General features: G+C 39.4%; 1 protein-coding gene across 2 annotated transcripts in view; it reads right to left on the minus strand.

The window, feature by feature from the left end:
• LOC122542811 (striatin-3-like) overlaps positions 1 to 17924 on the minus strand; it is a 45961-nt gene that overhangs the window by 27317 nt on the left and 720 nt on the right. Inside the window, exons 2-3 of one of the 2 annotated variants that reach the window (XM_043680870.1) lie at positions 8796 to 8899; positions 3410 to 3453 (exon numbers count right to left, since the gene is read on the minus strand). In XM_043680870.1, the coding sequence (XP_043536805.1) occupies positions 3410 to 3453; positions 8796 to 8899 (148 nt within the window). Of the gene's footprint in view, positions 1 to 3379; positions 3454 to 8795; positions 8900 to 17924 lie in introns of both variants that reach the window. The other variant, XM_043680869.1, reaches the window with a different exon arrangement.

A 17924-nucleotide genomic window follows, 5' to 3' on the forward strand; every position in this document is an offset into this window, starting at 1 on the left:
TCTTGTGTAATCCCATGTTATAAGAAAACCGTGTCATAGCTGCACTACTCAAACTAATGGAGCCCGTATTTTAAAAGTTCACGCTATAGGAACAGTGACCCCAATTAGTTAATTGCATCAGTGAATTCTCATTAACAAAATGTGCGTTATAGCACAACGACTTGTAGTTGTCATTTTAATAATACGTTAATCATTTTGTTAATGATTAGGAGACAATACTGTTATTAGGCTATATCTTCAATATGTGTTATGGAAATTACATAACTGTAATTTTCTAGTATACTCTTGTAAATCCTATTAGTGTGTTTAAAGAGCAATTGGACATGTATCTTCGAAAATCAACAGTATTCCACCAGTAGGCAAGCCTGGAACAGTGCAATGAACAATTTCAAATTCCAATGTGTTTACACTCTGCTCTGAAAACCTAAGTAGTTACTCCACCTAACTCTATTCATACAAAATTGTTTGAATTTCATATCAATCGTGCTCACAAGAAAATTTAATATGTACAGGCCCAGACTTATCACTATTCCTTCAGTTGCTTCTTAAATATAGCAGAATTATCTCACTACTGTAGAGTGCAGAACATTTCACATTCAATTCCCAGTCTGATTGGGGTTAACTGAACTCCATCCAGTGAGGTAAATGGAGTTGCTGCAATTGGCATTCAAGCCTCAGGCTAAGAATGATAGGATTAAAAAACCTACATGAGAGCTGCTGCAAAATGATGTGTGTGCACAATGTGTAGCGATGGATTTGCAGACAGGTTCTGTACCGCCTATGGTCAAGTAATTTATGCTGCCTGACTTGCTGTGCTTTTCCAGCGCCATACTGGACTACATCTCCTCCCCCTACCAAGTCCTGTAAAAACACTCTCCCTTATTACCAATTCCACTGCCATATCTACTCCCAGGAGAGCAATTCCATTCCAGGACGTCCCAGATGGCTCCTATTTCAAGAACCGCAATTTCCCCTCCTACGTGGTCAACAATGTCCTCCAACGCATCTCCTCCACTTCCCACACCTTCGCTCCTGAACCCCACCCCTCCAACTGCAACAAGGATAGAACCCCACTGATCCTCACCTCCCAACCCACTAATCTCTGGATACAACACATTATTCTCTGCTATTTCCGCCACCTACAATCAGACCCCACCACCAAAGATATATTTCCCTCCCCAATCAGCATTCCAGAGACCATCCCCTCCACGACTCCCTTGTTAGGTTCATGTTCCCCCCACCCGCCCTCCTCCACCAACCCACCCTCCAGTCCTTGCTGCTGCAAGAGGTGTAAAACCTGTGCACACACCTCCCACTCACCTCCATCCAAGGCCCCAAAGGATCCTACTACATCTGGCAGAGATTTTCCTACACAAACACCTCATCTACTGTGTCTGATGCTCTCGATGTGGTTTCCTTTACACTAGGGAGACAGGATGCTAATTCACGCAACATATCAGGGAACATCTCTGGGAGACACACCAAACAACCTCACCACCCTGTGGCTGGCCCTTCAACACCCCCTTCTACTCCCCCAAGGACTTACAAGTTCTTGGCCCTATCCACCAGTAAGTCAAAGCCACCAATGCCTGGAGGAAGAACGCTTCATCTTTTCACCTTGGAACTCTCCAATCACATGGCATCAATGTCAATTTCACCAGTTTCCTCATGTCCCCTCCACCCACCTCATCCCAGATCCAACTCAGCAACGCCTTCTTGAACTGTCCTACCTGTCCATCTTCCTTACCACCTATCTGTTCCACCCTCGTCTCTGACATCACCATCAGCCCCCCCACCTCCATCTACCTTTTGCCTTCTGTGCTACCTTCCCTATAGCCCCACCACCACCCCTCTATTTATCTCTCAGCACCTACCCCCTCCATTGCTGATGAAGCACTTATGCCGGAAACATCAATTCTCCTGCTTCTCGATGCTGCCTGATCTGCTGCACTTTTCCAGCACCACACTTTTCGACAACTAATTTACAAGACAGTCTACAGCTACTGCTAGAGGGCATACAGATTTGGAGACATACCAACAAGTTGGAACAATCACTGCAATTCCTGCCAACCAAATAGGTATAAGTCAAGTAGTAACATGTAATACTTAAATACTGGCGATACAAATTCAGATTTTATATCTGTTCCTTCCCCAAGTCTAAAACTTGAATGTTTGCATGTTGTATGAAATTTTGATACATCAAGCACATAAAAAGGGCATGATCTGGATGATTACAAACAATGAATAGAAGAAATCATTCTGGACTTGTACTGTGCCTGAAGAGGGCATTTAAAGCTGCATAATACGACAATGAAGCAACATCAGTTACAGGTCTTTTGGTGGTGGTCGTGGGATCGACCTGAGGTAAAGTATTAAAGCATTACAAAGCACATTGATTTATGTATGATTGCCTTCCTAGAATTTATGAGTAGCACAACATAAATAAGAGCACTGTACAAATGTGTTTACAATTTGAGCAATAATTTGTCATGGGGTGACAATTCACAGCACACAGTAATCAACATATGCAATAGCTTTTGATAAAGTGGTGGAAGTAGGATCATTTAAGAAACAATCGGATACTAAAATAAAGAGATAATCGGGACTGTCACTGAACTAGTAACCCAGAGGCCCATGTTAATGTTGGGGACATAGATTCAAGTAACACCATGGTAAATGACAGAAATTGAAGTCTGTCAACAAATCTGGAATTTAAAAAGTTAATCTTAGTAGTTATGACCATAAAATTATCATTAATTGTTAAAGTAAATTCACCAATGTGGTTTACTCTCAACTGCCCTCTGAATTGGCCTAGCAAGCCACTCAGTTCAAAGGCAACTAGGGACAGGCAATAAATGCCGGCCAGCCGATGAAGAATAAAAAGGGTTTTTCAGGAAGGTGAAATGAAGTTGAGCCAAATAATCTTTAATTTCAACAGCTTGTAATCCCACAAATTTCTACATTTACTGCAGTTAGCCCAATTTTGTAAAAAAAATCCTAAAGGGAGAAAAGCTATTTGTTTCTGTGAAGAGGTCCCCATTCTAAACTCTAACTGAACATAGTGGATTTTAAAGCAGTCAGTTGATGCACACATCTTAGAAGAGAGAAAGTGGCAATAACACCCCACAATAAGGGGTCTGCAGGCAGTCTGCAGTTTAAATGGTCATTGTTGGGATGAAATTACGCAGGCAAATCTGGTGGGAATAGATTGGCCTAATTAGAGTAACAGGAGTTAAAGAGAAACACCAACATGACAAAGCTCTATGACCAAAACTGCAGGCTGCTTAACCTATCAACACTGTACACCTGCAAAAGTGTCATTTTAACTGAAGATATGAAACACTTTCAGGTAAAAATATGTATAATTTCTCAAATGTACCAGAATCTGCTGTATCTATCTTTGAGTCACCTTGAACTGGTTCCGTTCCATACTTCAGCTTGTGGTATTTTGTCCTAGAAAAGAAGAGAAATGAAGACACTCTAATGTAATATTAAGACATGATAGTTATAAGAGCAAAGCACCTAACGTGGGAAAAAGGAAATGCAAAAAAGGATAATTGAATTTTGGACATGAATTTGGACATAACTTGAGAATTTATTTCTATGAATCCCAATGCTCCCCAACAATTAAGACTGTGCTAAATTTGAAATGGCACTTTTAATAAAACCTTCCTTTCATATTTCAGTAAGTTGTTTTTAACACATCTTGAGCAAGCTGACTGTATTAGGATCAAGAGAGGCTTTCACCAGCATCAGCAGTCTCTAAGTACCTCTCTCCTTCTTTCCACAAATGCAAACTCATTACAATGGGCAGCAGCAAAGCAGAGGCCAATGTCACTGCATACTTTCCTAAAGTAAAGGGAGGTCCAACTAATCAGAAGCAGGAACTCTGGTTGACCCATTTTTAAAAAGTACACTATGAGACACACTTGAAAGGTCAAGACCCTAACAGGCAGCTCATTCGTGTGAAGTTTTCCTACAGTTTGTCAAAGCAAGTTTCCTTTCTCTCCGCTTCCCTCAACTTTGCATAGGCATATTAAGATCCAACCTTACTGAGCAGAACAGAGCTTACATTTTGTAATGCACATTACCCTAACTTTGCTTTTATTGCAAAATACTATGATTTTCCATCTCAGGTAGCTTAAGGGGTAATTAATAACCTTGTTGTAAAAGAATCTTCAGGAATAATAATCACAATATGGCAGAATGTTTCATTAAGCTTGAAAAAGATGTAGTGCAATCTAAAAGTAGGGTCTTAAATTAAAACAAAATGGCGATAAAGTGGTGTGGTATATATGTATAATCACCATTTTAAGAGTTTGGATTTCAAACTTGTGGCATATGGTTGTCGTTTACATTTATGATAGATTAGGTCAGTCAGTTTTTCCAGAACCATGACCTAATCTACTGTTAGAGAGCAGAGAACTCTTGCAGTGTTAATGGAAATTGTTAATATTATGCTTTATTTATGACTGGGAATATTAATATTGAGGGCTATAATCTTGTTTCTGGTTTAGGACAATCAAGATTGATTTTGACTTAGGAAAACCAGAGATTGGAAATTTTTGAGTAGTTTGGAGAAGATCTGATGGGGTTCCAAAGGACAATATACTTTATCTCGCAGAAGGGAGTATAGAAGAGTTCCTGTTCTTAGTTACCTTAGTAGAAAGCTATTTTAAGTAACTTCCAGAGCAGGAATGGTTAAAAACCAGATTACTAAAAGACTGAGAAAGTACAAGCTTTCAGTTTGAAAGTATGTATATGAGCGGCTTCATAGTTCATAGGAAAGAACTAGGAAAAATCAGCACTGTCCACAAAGGGTGAATCCAAAGCCCTAATTTTAAAATAATATTAGTCCTATTCCTGGATTGACCCACAAGAGGAAACATCTTTTCCATGTCCACCTTGTCAAGACCATTGAGGATCTTATCAATTCAGTCTCCCCTCATTCTTCTAAATGCCAGCATAATCTAGCTCCACCTGTCCAAACTACCTTCCTACGGCAACTGCTCATTCCAGGCAGCCACCTAGTAAATCTCCTCTGAACTGCCTGCAATGCATTCACATCTTCTTTAAATGAGACGGCCAAAACTGCACATAACACAGAAGACGTGCTGTTAGAAATGCCCTGTGTTACTAAAACATGAAATCCTTCATTTTATGTTCCAGGATAGCATCCTATGCACCTTCTCAATTACCTGCTGTGCCTGGATACTAACTTTTTATGAATCATGCATTAGAACGGTGGCACAGTGGTTAGCACTGCTGCCTCACAACGCCAGAGACCCGGGTTCATTTCCCGCCTCAGGCTGTGTGGAGTTTGCACATTCTCCCATTGTCTGCATGGGTTTCCTCCGGGTGCTCCGGTTTCCTCCCACTTCCAAAAATGTGCAGGTTAGGTGAATTGGCTATGCTAAATTGCCCGTAATGTTAGGTGAAGAGGTAAATGTAGGAGAATGGGTCTGGGCGGGTTGCACTTCGGTGTGGACTTGTTGGGCCGAAGGGCCTGTTTCCACACTAAGTAATCTAATCTAATCTTAAAAAAAAATTGAATCCCTTTGCACCTCAGAATTCTGCAGTTATCCTCCATTTAAGTAATACCTTATTTTGTTCTTCCTGCCCAAATGAACCATGCTTCCCTCATCTAAGCCATTGATGTAAATTTTGACAAAACTGAAGCTCCAGCACAACTGCAGGACTTTACTCAACAGATCCTGTTGAGCAAAGATGCATTGCTTCCAGCCAGCCAATCTTCCACCCATACTAATAAGTTATCCCCTACACCACAAGCTTTTATTTTCAGCAATTTCCTTTGATCACAGAATTGTAACAGTGCAGAGTGGGGCCATTTGGCCCACTGTGTCTGCACCAACCCTCCAAAGAACATCCCACACAGACCCACAGTCCCACCCTATCCCCCTAACTCCACATTTACCATGGCTAGTCTACCTAGCCTGCACATCCCTGGATACTGTGGGGCAAATTAGCATGGCCAATCCACCTAATCTGCACATTTTGGGACTATGGAGGAAATCAGAGCACCAAGTGGAAACCCCACAGACAGAGGGAGAAACATGCAAACTCCAAGCTGGAATTGAACCTGCTGCTGTGATGTAGCACTTCATTCCACACTTTCTGGAACTCCAAGTACATTATATCTAAATGCTCCATTTAATCTGTGATGCATATTACTCTTTCAAAGAATTCTAATAAATTGGTTAAAAATAAGATTACCCTTTGATGAAACCATTCTGACTCTTCCCGATTTCCTTGAGTTTTTCTACACGACTGGCTGTAATCTCTTTAATAGTTAATTCAAACATCTTTCCCACCACATATATCAAGCTAACTGGCTTACTAGCTTCCTGCCTCCATCCTTTCTTGAATAAAACAGTTTTAGTTGTTACATTCTAATCTGAATAACATTTTCTGAATCTATGGAATTCTAGAAAATTAACACCAACCCACCTACCGGCTCATGAGCAACCTCTTTAGACGTTACAGTGAAATCCATTTGGACCCCATGATTTGTTGATCTGTTTGCTTTGAACCACTTCCCATGTAATTCCAATTTTGCTAAGTTGTTCTCTCTCTCTTCCACCTTGTGATTCATATAGCTATTGAAGAATTCAATTCTCCACCATGAAGACAGAAAGAAAATATTTCTTCATTTCATTTGCAGGTTTCTCATTAAATTAACTCCTTACTTCCAATCTCTAGAGAATCAACATATACTTTACTTGCTCTTTCCTCTTTAAATGCCTGTAAAAACCTTTGCTCTCTGTATTTTTTTTTACATACAGAGGATTCTCGATTATCCAAATACTAATTATCCGAAAATTGGATTATCCGAAGGAGATCTTGAGGTCCCGATAGAAACATTATATCAAAGATGTGTTTCCAACAGTGATCGCGTCTTTTGTTTACAGTGATTAAACAGGCACCGTCCTCAAATGACTGACCGCCCGCCCTCTCGCTCTCCTCACACTTTCCCTGGAGTTCTGCAGAGGGGTGTACCCTAACCCCCCCCCCACCCCCAGATAATCTGACCAGGGGAAAGGTGGAACCTGGCAAAAAGTTGTGTGTGTGGATGTGGCTGAGGCTGTGTGCGCGCGCACACTATTTGGAGACTTACCCCATAAAGGCAACTGCAGCAGTCACAGTCTTGTTGTTGGTGTCCAGTCTGGCTGTCCTGGAGAGGGGGGTGGGTGTGTATGGGGCAGGGGGGGAGCAGGGCCTCGCGCGCTGCATGCTGCTGCAGCAGACTTTAAAAACTCCGAACACCAGAGGAAAGGCATTTAAATCAATTAACCAGATAATCGATTATCCGAACGAAATAGTGCCCACCCGTCACATTTGGATAACCGAGGTTCCCCTGTACTCAGTTAGCTTCCTCTCATAATCTAATTTCTTCCTCCAGATTAATCTTTTAGTCATTCTCAATTGATCTTTATATTCTAACCAATCATCTGGCCAGGTTGTAAATATTTATCTTAAGTTTGATGCTTTCCCAAATGCTTTAGTTAACTACACACTGTATGTCCTACTATAGATTATTTTCTTTAGAAGAGCAGTATACATATCTTCAAGTGGTTACTGTTAAGGGGCTTGTAGACCAATCCAACTCATGACTGATTTCCTCTCCTATTCCTCACCTGAAATCAAACGGATTCTACATCCTGACCTGCTATGCTTTTCCAGCACCATTCTAATCTTGACTCTAATCTCCAGCATCTGCAGTACCCACTTCGCCTAGTTCACTTCAGCTAGCTCAGCTTTCATGTCCACGTATTTGCTCTTACATTTAAAATGCTAATCTTAGACCTAATCACCTCCCTTTCAATCTAAATATAAAGGTCTATCACGTTGTGGTTGCTGCTACCTCATAGTACCTTTGCTCCAGGTCATTAACTAATCCTGTTACATTACACAATATCAAGTCAAACATAACCTGCGCTCTCTGGTCACTCCCGCATGTGCTGCTCAAAGAAACTCTCTCAGATCCATTCTGCAAATTCCTCATCCAGGCTACTATTGCAACTCTGATTTTTCCAGTTTATATGTAAATTAAAGACACCCACGATTATTGCCACCCCTTTTATCACAATCACCCAATATTTCTTCTTGCATACTTTGCTCTACAACGTGGTTACTATTAAGGGGCTTGTAGACCAATCCAACTCATGCTTTATTTCCTCTACTTTTCCTCAGCCGAAATCAAACTGATTCTACATCCTGATCTCCTGAACTAAAGATCTCCACCTTTATCTAGTTTTCCATTTTTCTTGAATGTCACACTCTCCTCAGACACCAGGCACAATTCTGGATATGCTGAAGCCATGTTTCCTTAATTGCTATCGGAACGTACTTCCTGGAATATGTGCTATGAATTTGTTCACTTGGTTAGCTCTTTTTTTGTCACCTATGAAACATCAAGTTTTGATTGCTACGGTATTCTTCTCTCTGTCCCTTCCTGTCATTCTCATATCCTCAATTCGTATATTACTAACTGCCTCTCTCAACTTTTCTCTTCTACTTAATATACCACATCTTTCTACCACAACTTTGTTTATAACTCGAAGTAGAGGGAGTTTTAGAGTTCACAAGAACATGAGCACCAGCAATCATCAGGTGTGGACCGTCCCAAAAGTGCAGACCCCACTATTCCCAGTACTGCTCCACACCAGTCTGAGCTACAAGAATGGCCAAGCAGGTTCAAGAGACTGAACAGCCTACTCATGCTGTTCGAAAGTTCCTATTCATGGATGATCCATACTTCAGTTTACAAAGCTTACCTTTCCTGCTTTAAGGCATATTCCAGCATCTTAATTCTCCGAACCAGATCCTTCTTCAGATTCTCCTGACCTTTCCTCTCTCCTTGTAGAAAGGCTACACGTGCCTTTAAAATATAAAAGCAGATTTCAATCAGTAAAATTGTGGGAGATAGTGCTGCAATTAGACTTTTGTTGTGGAGGTAGACATATTGCAATGTTTTGAAAAATAGCAGAGAAGTTCTTGCCAATGTCCTGATTCAGGAAGCAGTGGTGCTATGATCTTCTGGCAACTTGAAAAGTTCAGGCATCAAGGATCACAATCTTGAAATAATGCCCTTGCTGTCGTGCCAGGAAATGTTTCCTGCAATGCAACAGCAGGAATCTCACAACCAGCAGACTATGTTTTTGCAGGATGCTTAGATAAATGTTATGTCAGAGAAAAAACTTGACACATCACAGAGCAATTCACAATCCAAATTGCCTCAGATTAAGATTTTTTGTAGCAATGTGGTAAATATGGCAGCCACTCTACATTCATAGCTTACCACAAAAAGCAAAAAGACTAACAATTAGATAACATGTACTCTTTGGTGGTATGTCTGTAAGCGATTGAACAGGCACTAGAAGAATGCCTTGTTCTTCTACATTTGAATGATCACATAAGCAGACAGCTTACTTGAAGAATGAATCATCAAAACATGAGCACACTCTCATTACTACAGAGATGACACTTAAGGACATAAATGTAAGGGTTCAACAACAACTAGACACAAAATGGGACACAAAATAACTACATAACTAGAAAAAATATCAACAGAATTTTTTGTTTAAAATTATAGCTACGTAACAATCCAGCAGCAATTTGAAAGCAGTTTTTAAATAAGATGCATTACCCTCCTCATTCATCGTCAGAATTTTCTGCAATGATGTTACATTTTATTGTAATTTAAATTGCTGGCATTTCTATTGATGGATGCCTCTTGTTATTTAGACCCTCAGATAAAAAGTCTGAGCAGCTCCGCCTGTCAGTAACTGACTGCTTCTCAGTGTAGCTAAAGTTCAATTTCCAAAGCTGTCATTAGAATTTAAGTGAAATGCCAATGACAGATGCGTAAAATTATTTCCACTCGAATGGGTGAAAAGTACTGACAATATAATTAACTATAAAGATCTTGACCTCCCAAATGTGGCTGCTATACAAGAGGCATTTTCAGTTTCAAAATGAGACTGAAGTGCTAATGTATTGCAAAGTGTAGGTTTCGACAGTGTTAATGTATATTGGCTTAAGCTTAATTCTTCCTAAAATGCATTATCAGCACGTTAAACAAATCAATGATAACATGGTGTGACAACAGTTAAAAACAAAACACTCAAATAACATATTTTGCACATATTTAAATTACAATAGGATTTGTGAAAGTGATGTGATGCGATTGGTTTGATACATATCAGCTACTTTCCTATAAACTCAAACTAGTCAGTTCTTCTATAACATGATGGTTGTGTTCTTGCGCAACCCTGTGATATAGAAAAATCACACTTTAGAAACAGTGCTTAAAGTGTTGGCGCTGTAATCACATTTTAGGCAATGCACGTTTTAAAAGTTTGTACTTTAGAAACAGTGTCCCCAACTTATCAATCGTGTTATAGCAAATTTGCATTGACAAAAGCGCGTGTTATAGCAAAACACCCTGTATTGTTCTATTTACAGTCATGTTTTCTCCCCACATCAACTTTCTCTCTCCTTGGCTGAAACTATCAACTCCTTCAAGAATATGTTTTAATAAACTGGCAGGTTTCTAGGACCTTGACTACAGTTCTCTTTTTTAATGTGAAAACCAGGCTTTCCTTCAATGCTTGCACTCTCACCCGTGAAAGTTTCAGGCCCAATTTAAAGATGGAAGAATCTATTTTAGGCCAGTATTCAAGGTGGCCATTATGAAAGATCCTATGGCAATGTTTTCCAAACATTTTCCCTCTTTGACAACATTTCAAGTCCTTGCAATCCCACAATGAGAACCGAGAGAGTAGGGATCTGATCAGAGTAGAGGTACAGCTGTTACAACTATGTCAAAGTTCTAAAACAGCCATTCTACCTTACAGTGTACAAATTGGTTTCAATTCATTGTTTGATGTGCTTTCAGACATCCTGAAGCTGAAGCTGTAAGGGACATTCGCTAAATGCAAATTCTTTACTTCTTTTAATAGTTTATGATACAGGCAATTTGACTTTCCACAACACCAAGACTAAAGTCTTATAACATGTTTGAACACTCAGACTTCCCGACAATGAGAACATCAGGACTTGTACTTGCTCTGAGCTCACATATATTAAAGGGAACAGGAAAATCGACGTTTTGGGCATAAGCCCTTCTTCAGGAAGGGCTTATGCCCGAAACGTCGATTCTCCTGTTCCCTGGATGCTGCCTGACCTGCTGCGCTTTTCCAGCAACACATTTTCAGCTCTGATCTCCAGCATCTGCAGACCTCACTTTCTCCTCACAAATATTAAAGCCGACTGTTACAACCCATTCCAGAGTTAAAAATCAGGCGCCTCAGCACAGATCAGGAATCCAACTTGGAACTTTCTAAGCTATCTGGCTTAGCTTCATGTTGTCCTTATCAATTTAGCCAATAGGAAAGCTTCTAAAAAGGTATATTTTATACCTACTTTTGCCTTGGCACATTGCTAGCCTAAAAGCAGCACACGCAAAATTGTACCATCACTGCAAATTCTAACTAATATAATGGTGCTGTTAACAACCATCTGTCATGTAAAACGTGTAAGATGCTAGCATATGCCAGAGCCCTTCCTATTTGCAAAATTGACCACTGGCACTCATTATACCTGGCTATAATCCACAATGTCTGAAACCATTAGCTTAAACTAATCCAGATCTTTGAACAAGAATGATAGCAAACTGTGGGAGTCAAATGTATAAATAACCAACAAAGCTGTTTATTTCGGATTGATATTATTTTATGTGGTGTGGCTCAAGCTTTATATGCAGAGAGATTAATAGTGCCAAAAGCTTCAGATGATGTTACATGGCTGCTCTTCCAGCCAAGGAACAAGTAGTTTTGAAGATGGAGGAAAGTATACAAAGTATTACTTCTTTTTTTAAGAAACTAAGTTCCTGGGAGCTGATTGGATAAACAAACTGCCTTGACTCCACCACTGGAATCAGCTGTAAGATGCTCCAGCCTGTTTTAGGCAACTCCTTTAGCCAAGCTGTCTCCTCAGCTGCACTCAAAACCATCCACACACCCTTCTATTCCCCCCAATTCCTACTCTAATTTTATTTCTCTCCTCCTTCTCATCTTGCCTCCTTTGTAAATCACTGTGGTATTTTGCTTCAGGTGAGAAATCTGACAATTGTAGCAACGAAATGCAAGTTTCAATACAAAAATTAAAACAAAATATTGTGAACTTGACAGGATTACGACAATGCTGGATTTTCCCCTTTAGATGCTGTGGCAGATTGATGGAATGAAGCAGCTATTTTAAGTTTAATGTAAAAGGAGTTTTAAATCAGCATCCTAGTGAATATCGGTCCACAAATCAAAATATCCTCTTGCGACAATATTAACAAGGACATAAGGTGGTTGTGTTGGAAATGCATGTATAACTGATCTATTTTCTAGCAAAACTTCAACATTTAACTGAACAAGCAGGTAGAGGGTTACTGAGAAGTTTCGTTAGAGTTTTTGTCTCTGTTACAAATACCCCTGACTTGAATAAAATTTGAGCATAAAAAGTAATTTTAAAAGTCAATGATAAGCAGTTATGCATTTGCAAGAGTTTAGTTTCCTAAGCAGTACTCTATATTTTTAAATCAGAAGTACACAAATGTTCAGCATTTGCGCCAGATACTGCTGACCATTAAGCTCACAGATTGTATTAAACAGAAAAGCAGCAATCTACAGCACACAATTGTTTTGAGACTTCCTTACTAAAGTGAGGAACACATAGTCGAATCAGTTGTTTACATCACACACAAGTATTTTTCTCAGCAATAAAGAAAGCAAACAAAGGAAGAAATATTTCATTTAGGCACTTTACAGCACATTGTACTGAACAGAGGTGAACATAGTCAGACCATGAACTTTGACCTCCATGAATTGTCTGGTTCTTTTTGTATTTGCTTCCAGCAGAGCTGATCTATATTCTGCAACTAACAGCTATCCTCAATCTATGCTGCTTCTCTGCAATCATTTTGTTTTATGACATTGTCATCTTCTATACTCCCCCACCCTCCAGTATTCATGTGACTATCCCTTCTCTTCACTTGCACTTTCCTTGTCTTTTTCTACACAGTAGAAAAGCCACCACTTTTCCACCTCATTTGTCAGTTTCGAGAAAGTGTCATATTGCACTCAAAACTTTAAAACTTTGTTTCTCTCTTCATAGCTGCTACTAGACCTACTGAGCTCCTCCAGAACTTTCAATTTTTATGACAGATCTCCACTATTCGCAGTACTTTGCTTTTCTATGACTACTTGATTGCAGGGTTGGCTTTGTTCAATCACTGGATAAGCCATGTGCCTGTATACAGTGATGGCACTAAGCACAAAACACACTGATCTGAACTGGATGAGACAGTCAGGCATATGCTACAACAAGTTGCACTTTCAGCAACATCAGGGAGGTGAAGTGATCCAGAGATTCCATTGCTAATCCATATCCATTGCTTTCTAGTGCATTTTGAGCACAGACACAACTGGGCCCAAAATTTCTATGGGCAATGTGGATAGCCACTATAAGTTAACAGTACGTTTAAATCCACTGACTCTTGGGGAACCCTTTAGGTGAAAAGATAAGGATTATAGTGGGAAGATTTGAGAAGAAAAACAGAGCTCGTGTATGGGATTACATTTCATTAACACATTTAAGCCATAAGGAAAAAGGGAAAATTAATAATCAAATATGGATACAGGCACAATATCAATTTTATTTTCCTATTCTGTCTTTCCCACCAATCCTCCTCTCCTTTTTAAAGATCTTGCCACACATCTATCATTCTTCATATACAAGCCTAGACAGGATGCTGGCATGGTATGCAAAGTTGGGGTGGTCTATATTTGTGCCAAAACATGCTTCATTAATCATACGCAGACACATACTAGGAGGGGATGGGAGAGTAATAAGGAATAGGAAATCTCACCAACATTCTCCTGTGACCTAAAAGTTTTGAACATAATCATAGCTTCATTAGCTGTGGCCAGGCAACTGTGTAGGCCAAGGCCTCAGCCTGGCAGCTTTCTGATTTGCCTGCCTGAACACTAAAGGGAACTCACTCATCCTTTTTCAGCAAGTACAAATTAAGTATTCTCTATAAGTCAATGAAAACCTCTCCATAGCAGAAAATTCACTACTTAAATCCTATTTCTGTGCCTCATTGACTGTGTTTCAGCCTGTTTAGTTTACTTCTTTGTTTTACCAAGGGCATAATTAATTAAAATTGAAATCTTTGCTTACTTATTTTATTAACTCAATAAATTAGCAGATGATCCCGCTAAGCTAAAGTTAATTAATAACGTGAGACTGAGGGAACATTTGACAAAGGAAGATGTTGCCATTCAGTAGCTTTCTCCTGTCCAAGTCAGTTATCCACCAGCTTGTAAAGACTAGGCACCTGCACAGACCATTTTGAACCTATCTTTCTCACTTCCACTCTATTTAAAAATTGAGCCACATTGACCATTATGTGGCTAGATTCAAATCATGTTTGTGACACGTTAGACACCACTGACTTTAACATAAAAGTGACACTGCTAGCTTGCCACCCTCATCTGCCCCTCTGACATTTCTTTAAAAATAAACCCAAAACTGCGTTGATGATTTCGTTGACTGCTGTAGAATTTAACTGAGCAACACAAATGAGAAGATCCCCGATTTGTGCCCAAATTAACAACCACAGAGAAGATGTGAAAAAATCATGACTGCACATTCACAATCCCAGAATCTGAACTGCTGAGCTCTTAACTGGAAGCCAAGTTGTCAGATACTCAAACTACTGTGTTAAGCTCTCTTTAGAGTCAAATTTGTGGCTTTTCCACCTGTTTTACATTAATGAAGTGATGTAATATATTGCTGAAATATCAAAGGCATTACTGTCACCAGGTTGCTCTATTATTGATATTCCAAGGGCCACCTTGATATTCCAGGAACAACGTCAGATATGTAGCTATTTCAACAATAGAGAGGCCAGGTATTTAAATGGCTGGAAGAAGAAACATGATGCAATTGTTTAAATTGAGGGAGATTATAGGACTCAGAGGTACAGAGGGATTTGGGTGTCCTGGTGCATGACTCAATGTCAGCACGCAAGTATAGTGGCTGACTGGAAAGGTAAATGAGATGCTGCTGTTTATCATAAGGGGAATGGATTAAAAAAGAGGGACTTTTGCTACAGTTGTACAGGGCATTGGTAAGATGACATCAGAATATTGCGTACAGTGTTGGTCTCCTTAATTAAGGAAAGCATTAGAAGCAGTTTACTAAATGTTCATTCAACTAATTCACAAGAACAGGGTGTTATAAGGAAAGGTTAGGCCTGTATCCACTGGAGTTCAGAACACTGAGAGGAGATCTCATTAAAATGCATAAGATCGTGAGGGATTTGACAGAATGGATGCTGAAAGGACATTTCCCTTCTCGGAAAGCTTAGAACAAAGGGTCACTTTAACAATAACGGGTCTCCCAATTAAGAAAGAGAAGAGGAGACTGTTTTTTTTTCTCTCATAGGATTTTACATCCTACAGAATTCTCTTTCCCGGAGGGCTCAGCACTTACTTGATCAGCACCTCATCACTCTTAAATACCCAAAACACCAAAAGGGAGAAAGCAATGTCTACTTTCTACAGGATCTATTGCAGCAGTTATCCAAAGATTTTCCAGCAGCAACTCCCAAACTTCCACTGGAGACTCCCACTCACAAGGACAAGGGTGGCTGACAGATGAAATGTCATTATGTTCAAGTTCCCCTCCAAATTACACACCAATAATAATCAACCCTGCATTATCACTGGATCAAAATACAGAAATTCCCTACCTAACAGTACTGAAAGAACATATTTACTGCAGGAATGCTACAATTCAAAAATCATTATGAAAGAAACTAGGGATAGGCAATAAATGCAGGTCTTGACACCGTGTCAATCTGTCAATAACAAAAAATGCTGGTATATAGCTACATATCTGACGTTGTTCCTGGAATATCAAGGTGGCCCTTGGAATATCAATAATAGAGCAACCTGGTGACAATAGGCAATAAATGCAGGTCTTGACACCGTGTCAATCTGTCAATAACAAAAAAAAACGTTAGGGAAATGCTGGTCCTTTGCCTGAAGGTTTAAAAAACAGGCATCTTTTTCCATTGATTCTCTTTCAAGAGAACTTGGATCTTTATTTGAAGCTGATTGTAAAGTTTGGACAGCCATATACAATGGTATTCACATGTGGCATATTGGAAACCTTAATATGGAGATAAATGAGGGGAGACCAAACAGGGGAAAGAATCATAGTCAAGCTATCCTGCAATAATATCATATACTTTCAACTCAATAGCTACACTGCAATGTGGATAAAGATCAGAGTCACACTTTCAATTCTATCATTCCCTTCTCCCTCTTTCAATATTTTGTGAAAAACAGATCAAGTAGCACAGATAATCCAAACACCTAATCAGTTCTTATTTATAGAGTCATAGAGATGTACAGCATGGAAACAGACCCTGAGGGGTGACCTTATAGAGGTTTACAAAATTATGAGGGGCATGGATAGAATAAATAGACAAAGTCTTTTCCTTGGGGTGGAGGAGTCCAGAACTAGAGGACATAGCTTTAGGGTGAGAGGGGAAAGATATAAAAGAGACCTAAGGGGAAACATTTTCACGCAGAGGGTAGTACGTGTATGGAATGAGCTGCCAGAGGATGTGGTGGAGGCTGGTATAATTGCAACATTTAAGAGGCATTTGGATGGGTATATGAATAGGAAGGGTTTGGAGGGATATGGGGCGGGTGCTGGCAGGTGGGACTAGATTGGGTTGGGATATCTGGTCGGCATGGATGAGTTGGACAACACTTATAGCCATTTAGTAAGTAAAACCTTACTTTATGCTTGCCTTTCAGAGAAATTCACTCACATATGTGTATTGTTGCATCAGGTGGACTAATGTTTCCAAATTGATCCCAATTTTAGCTTCCATTCTATAGTGTCATAAATATTTTTTAAGCTGTTAATTGAACTGGTCTAAATATATTTATAGCGAATGGTAAGAATTTGATTTATAACAAAGGTAAGTCTAAACATTAAAAAAATTTGTGATTCATTGCTCCAAATTTAGGATTCTGTGTCCTAGTTTAGAAATGGCTCTGGGTTTATATGAACAGCTATCAGTGGAGAGTAGAAAATGATTAAAGAAAGACTGCAGATCATATTTCAACAGCTACAATGCAGCAAGGAACAGACAAAGGAAAACATTAAATACATATACAAAGTCAGATTCATGAAAGAAATCCATAAAGAGAAGTCATAACTGAACTCAGATGAACACTAACCTTTTATTTGGTTACATTCTGGTCTGACCATTTATTTCTATGTTTAAGACCACATTATTGTTCTCAAACCAGGTGACAATAAATTATAAGGTGCATTACCCTTGGAGAAATAAATAAACTAAATTAGCTTGAAGCTGAAATAATTTAGAAATTCAAAATGCAAAGTCAGCTGTAAAAAGAACATCAATTTCCTCTGTGTTGTACAATGAAAGCATTGGAATTCGATCCACTTTTCCCATTTAGTGAGTTCAGTGAAATTTAGTTTCAGGGATTCTGGCAGGTCTCCAATCCATACAGATCAATGCAAAAATCAAGTTCTCATAACAGTACTACAACTCAAAATCACCCACTTTGCTGATTCTAAAGCAGACTAGACATCTACGAGGTGTGACAGTTACAAGTGCTGTACTGAACAAGTCTTCAATTATTGAACGTCCTAATAAACAGGACGAAAGAAAGACAAATTCTTAGGAGACAGCATTTGTAAGAGGAATCTTTGACATTTGGAGAGGAAACTCCACTTAGCCCTCAGATACACTATCTTTGCCTATCAAACGTTTAAAACAATGTCAGGCTTGTTGCAGGTAC

This window comes from Chiloscyllium plagiosum, chromosome 41, assembly GCF_004010195.1.
Source record: "Chiloscyllium plagiosum isolate BGI_BamShark_2017 chromosome 41, ASM401019v2, whole genome shotgun sequence".
NCBI lineage: Eukaryota > Metazoa > Chordata > Chondrichthyes > Orectolobiformes > Hemiscylliidae > Chiloscyllium > Chiloscyllium plagiosum.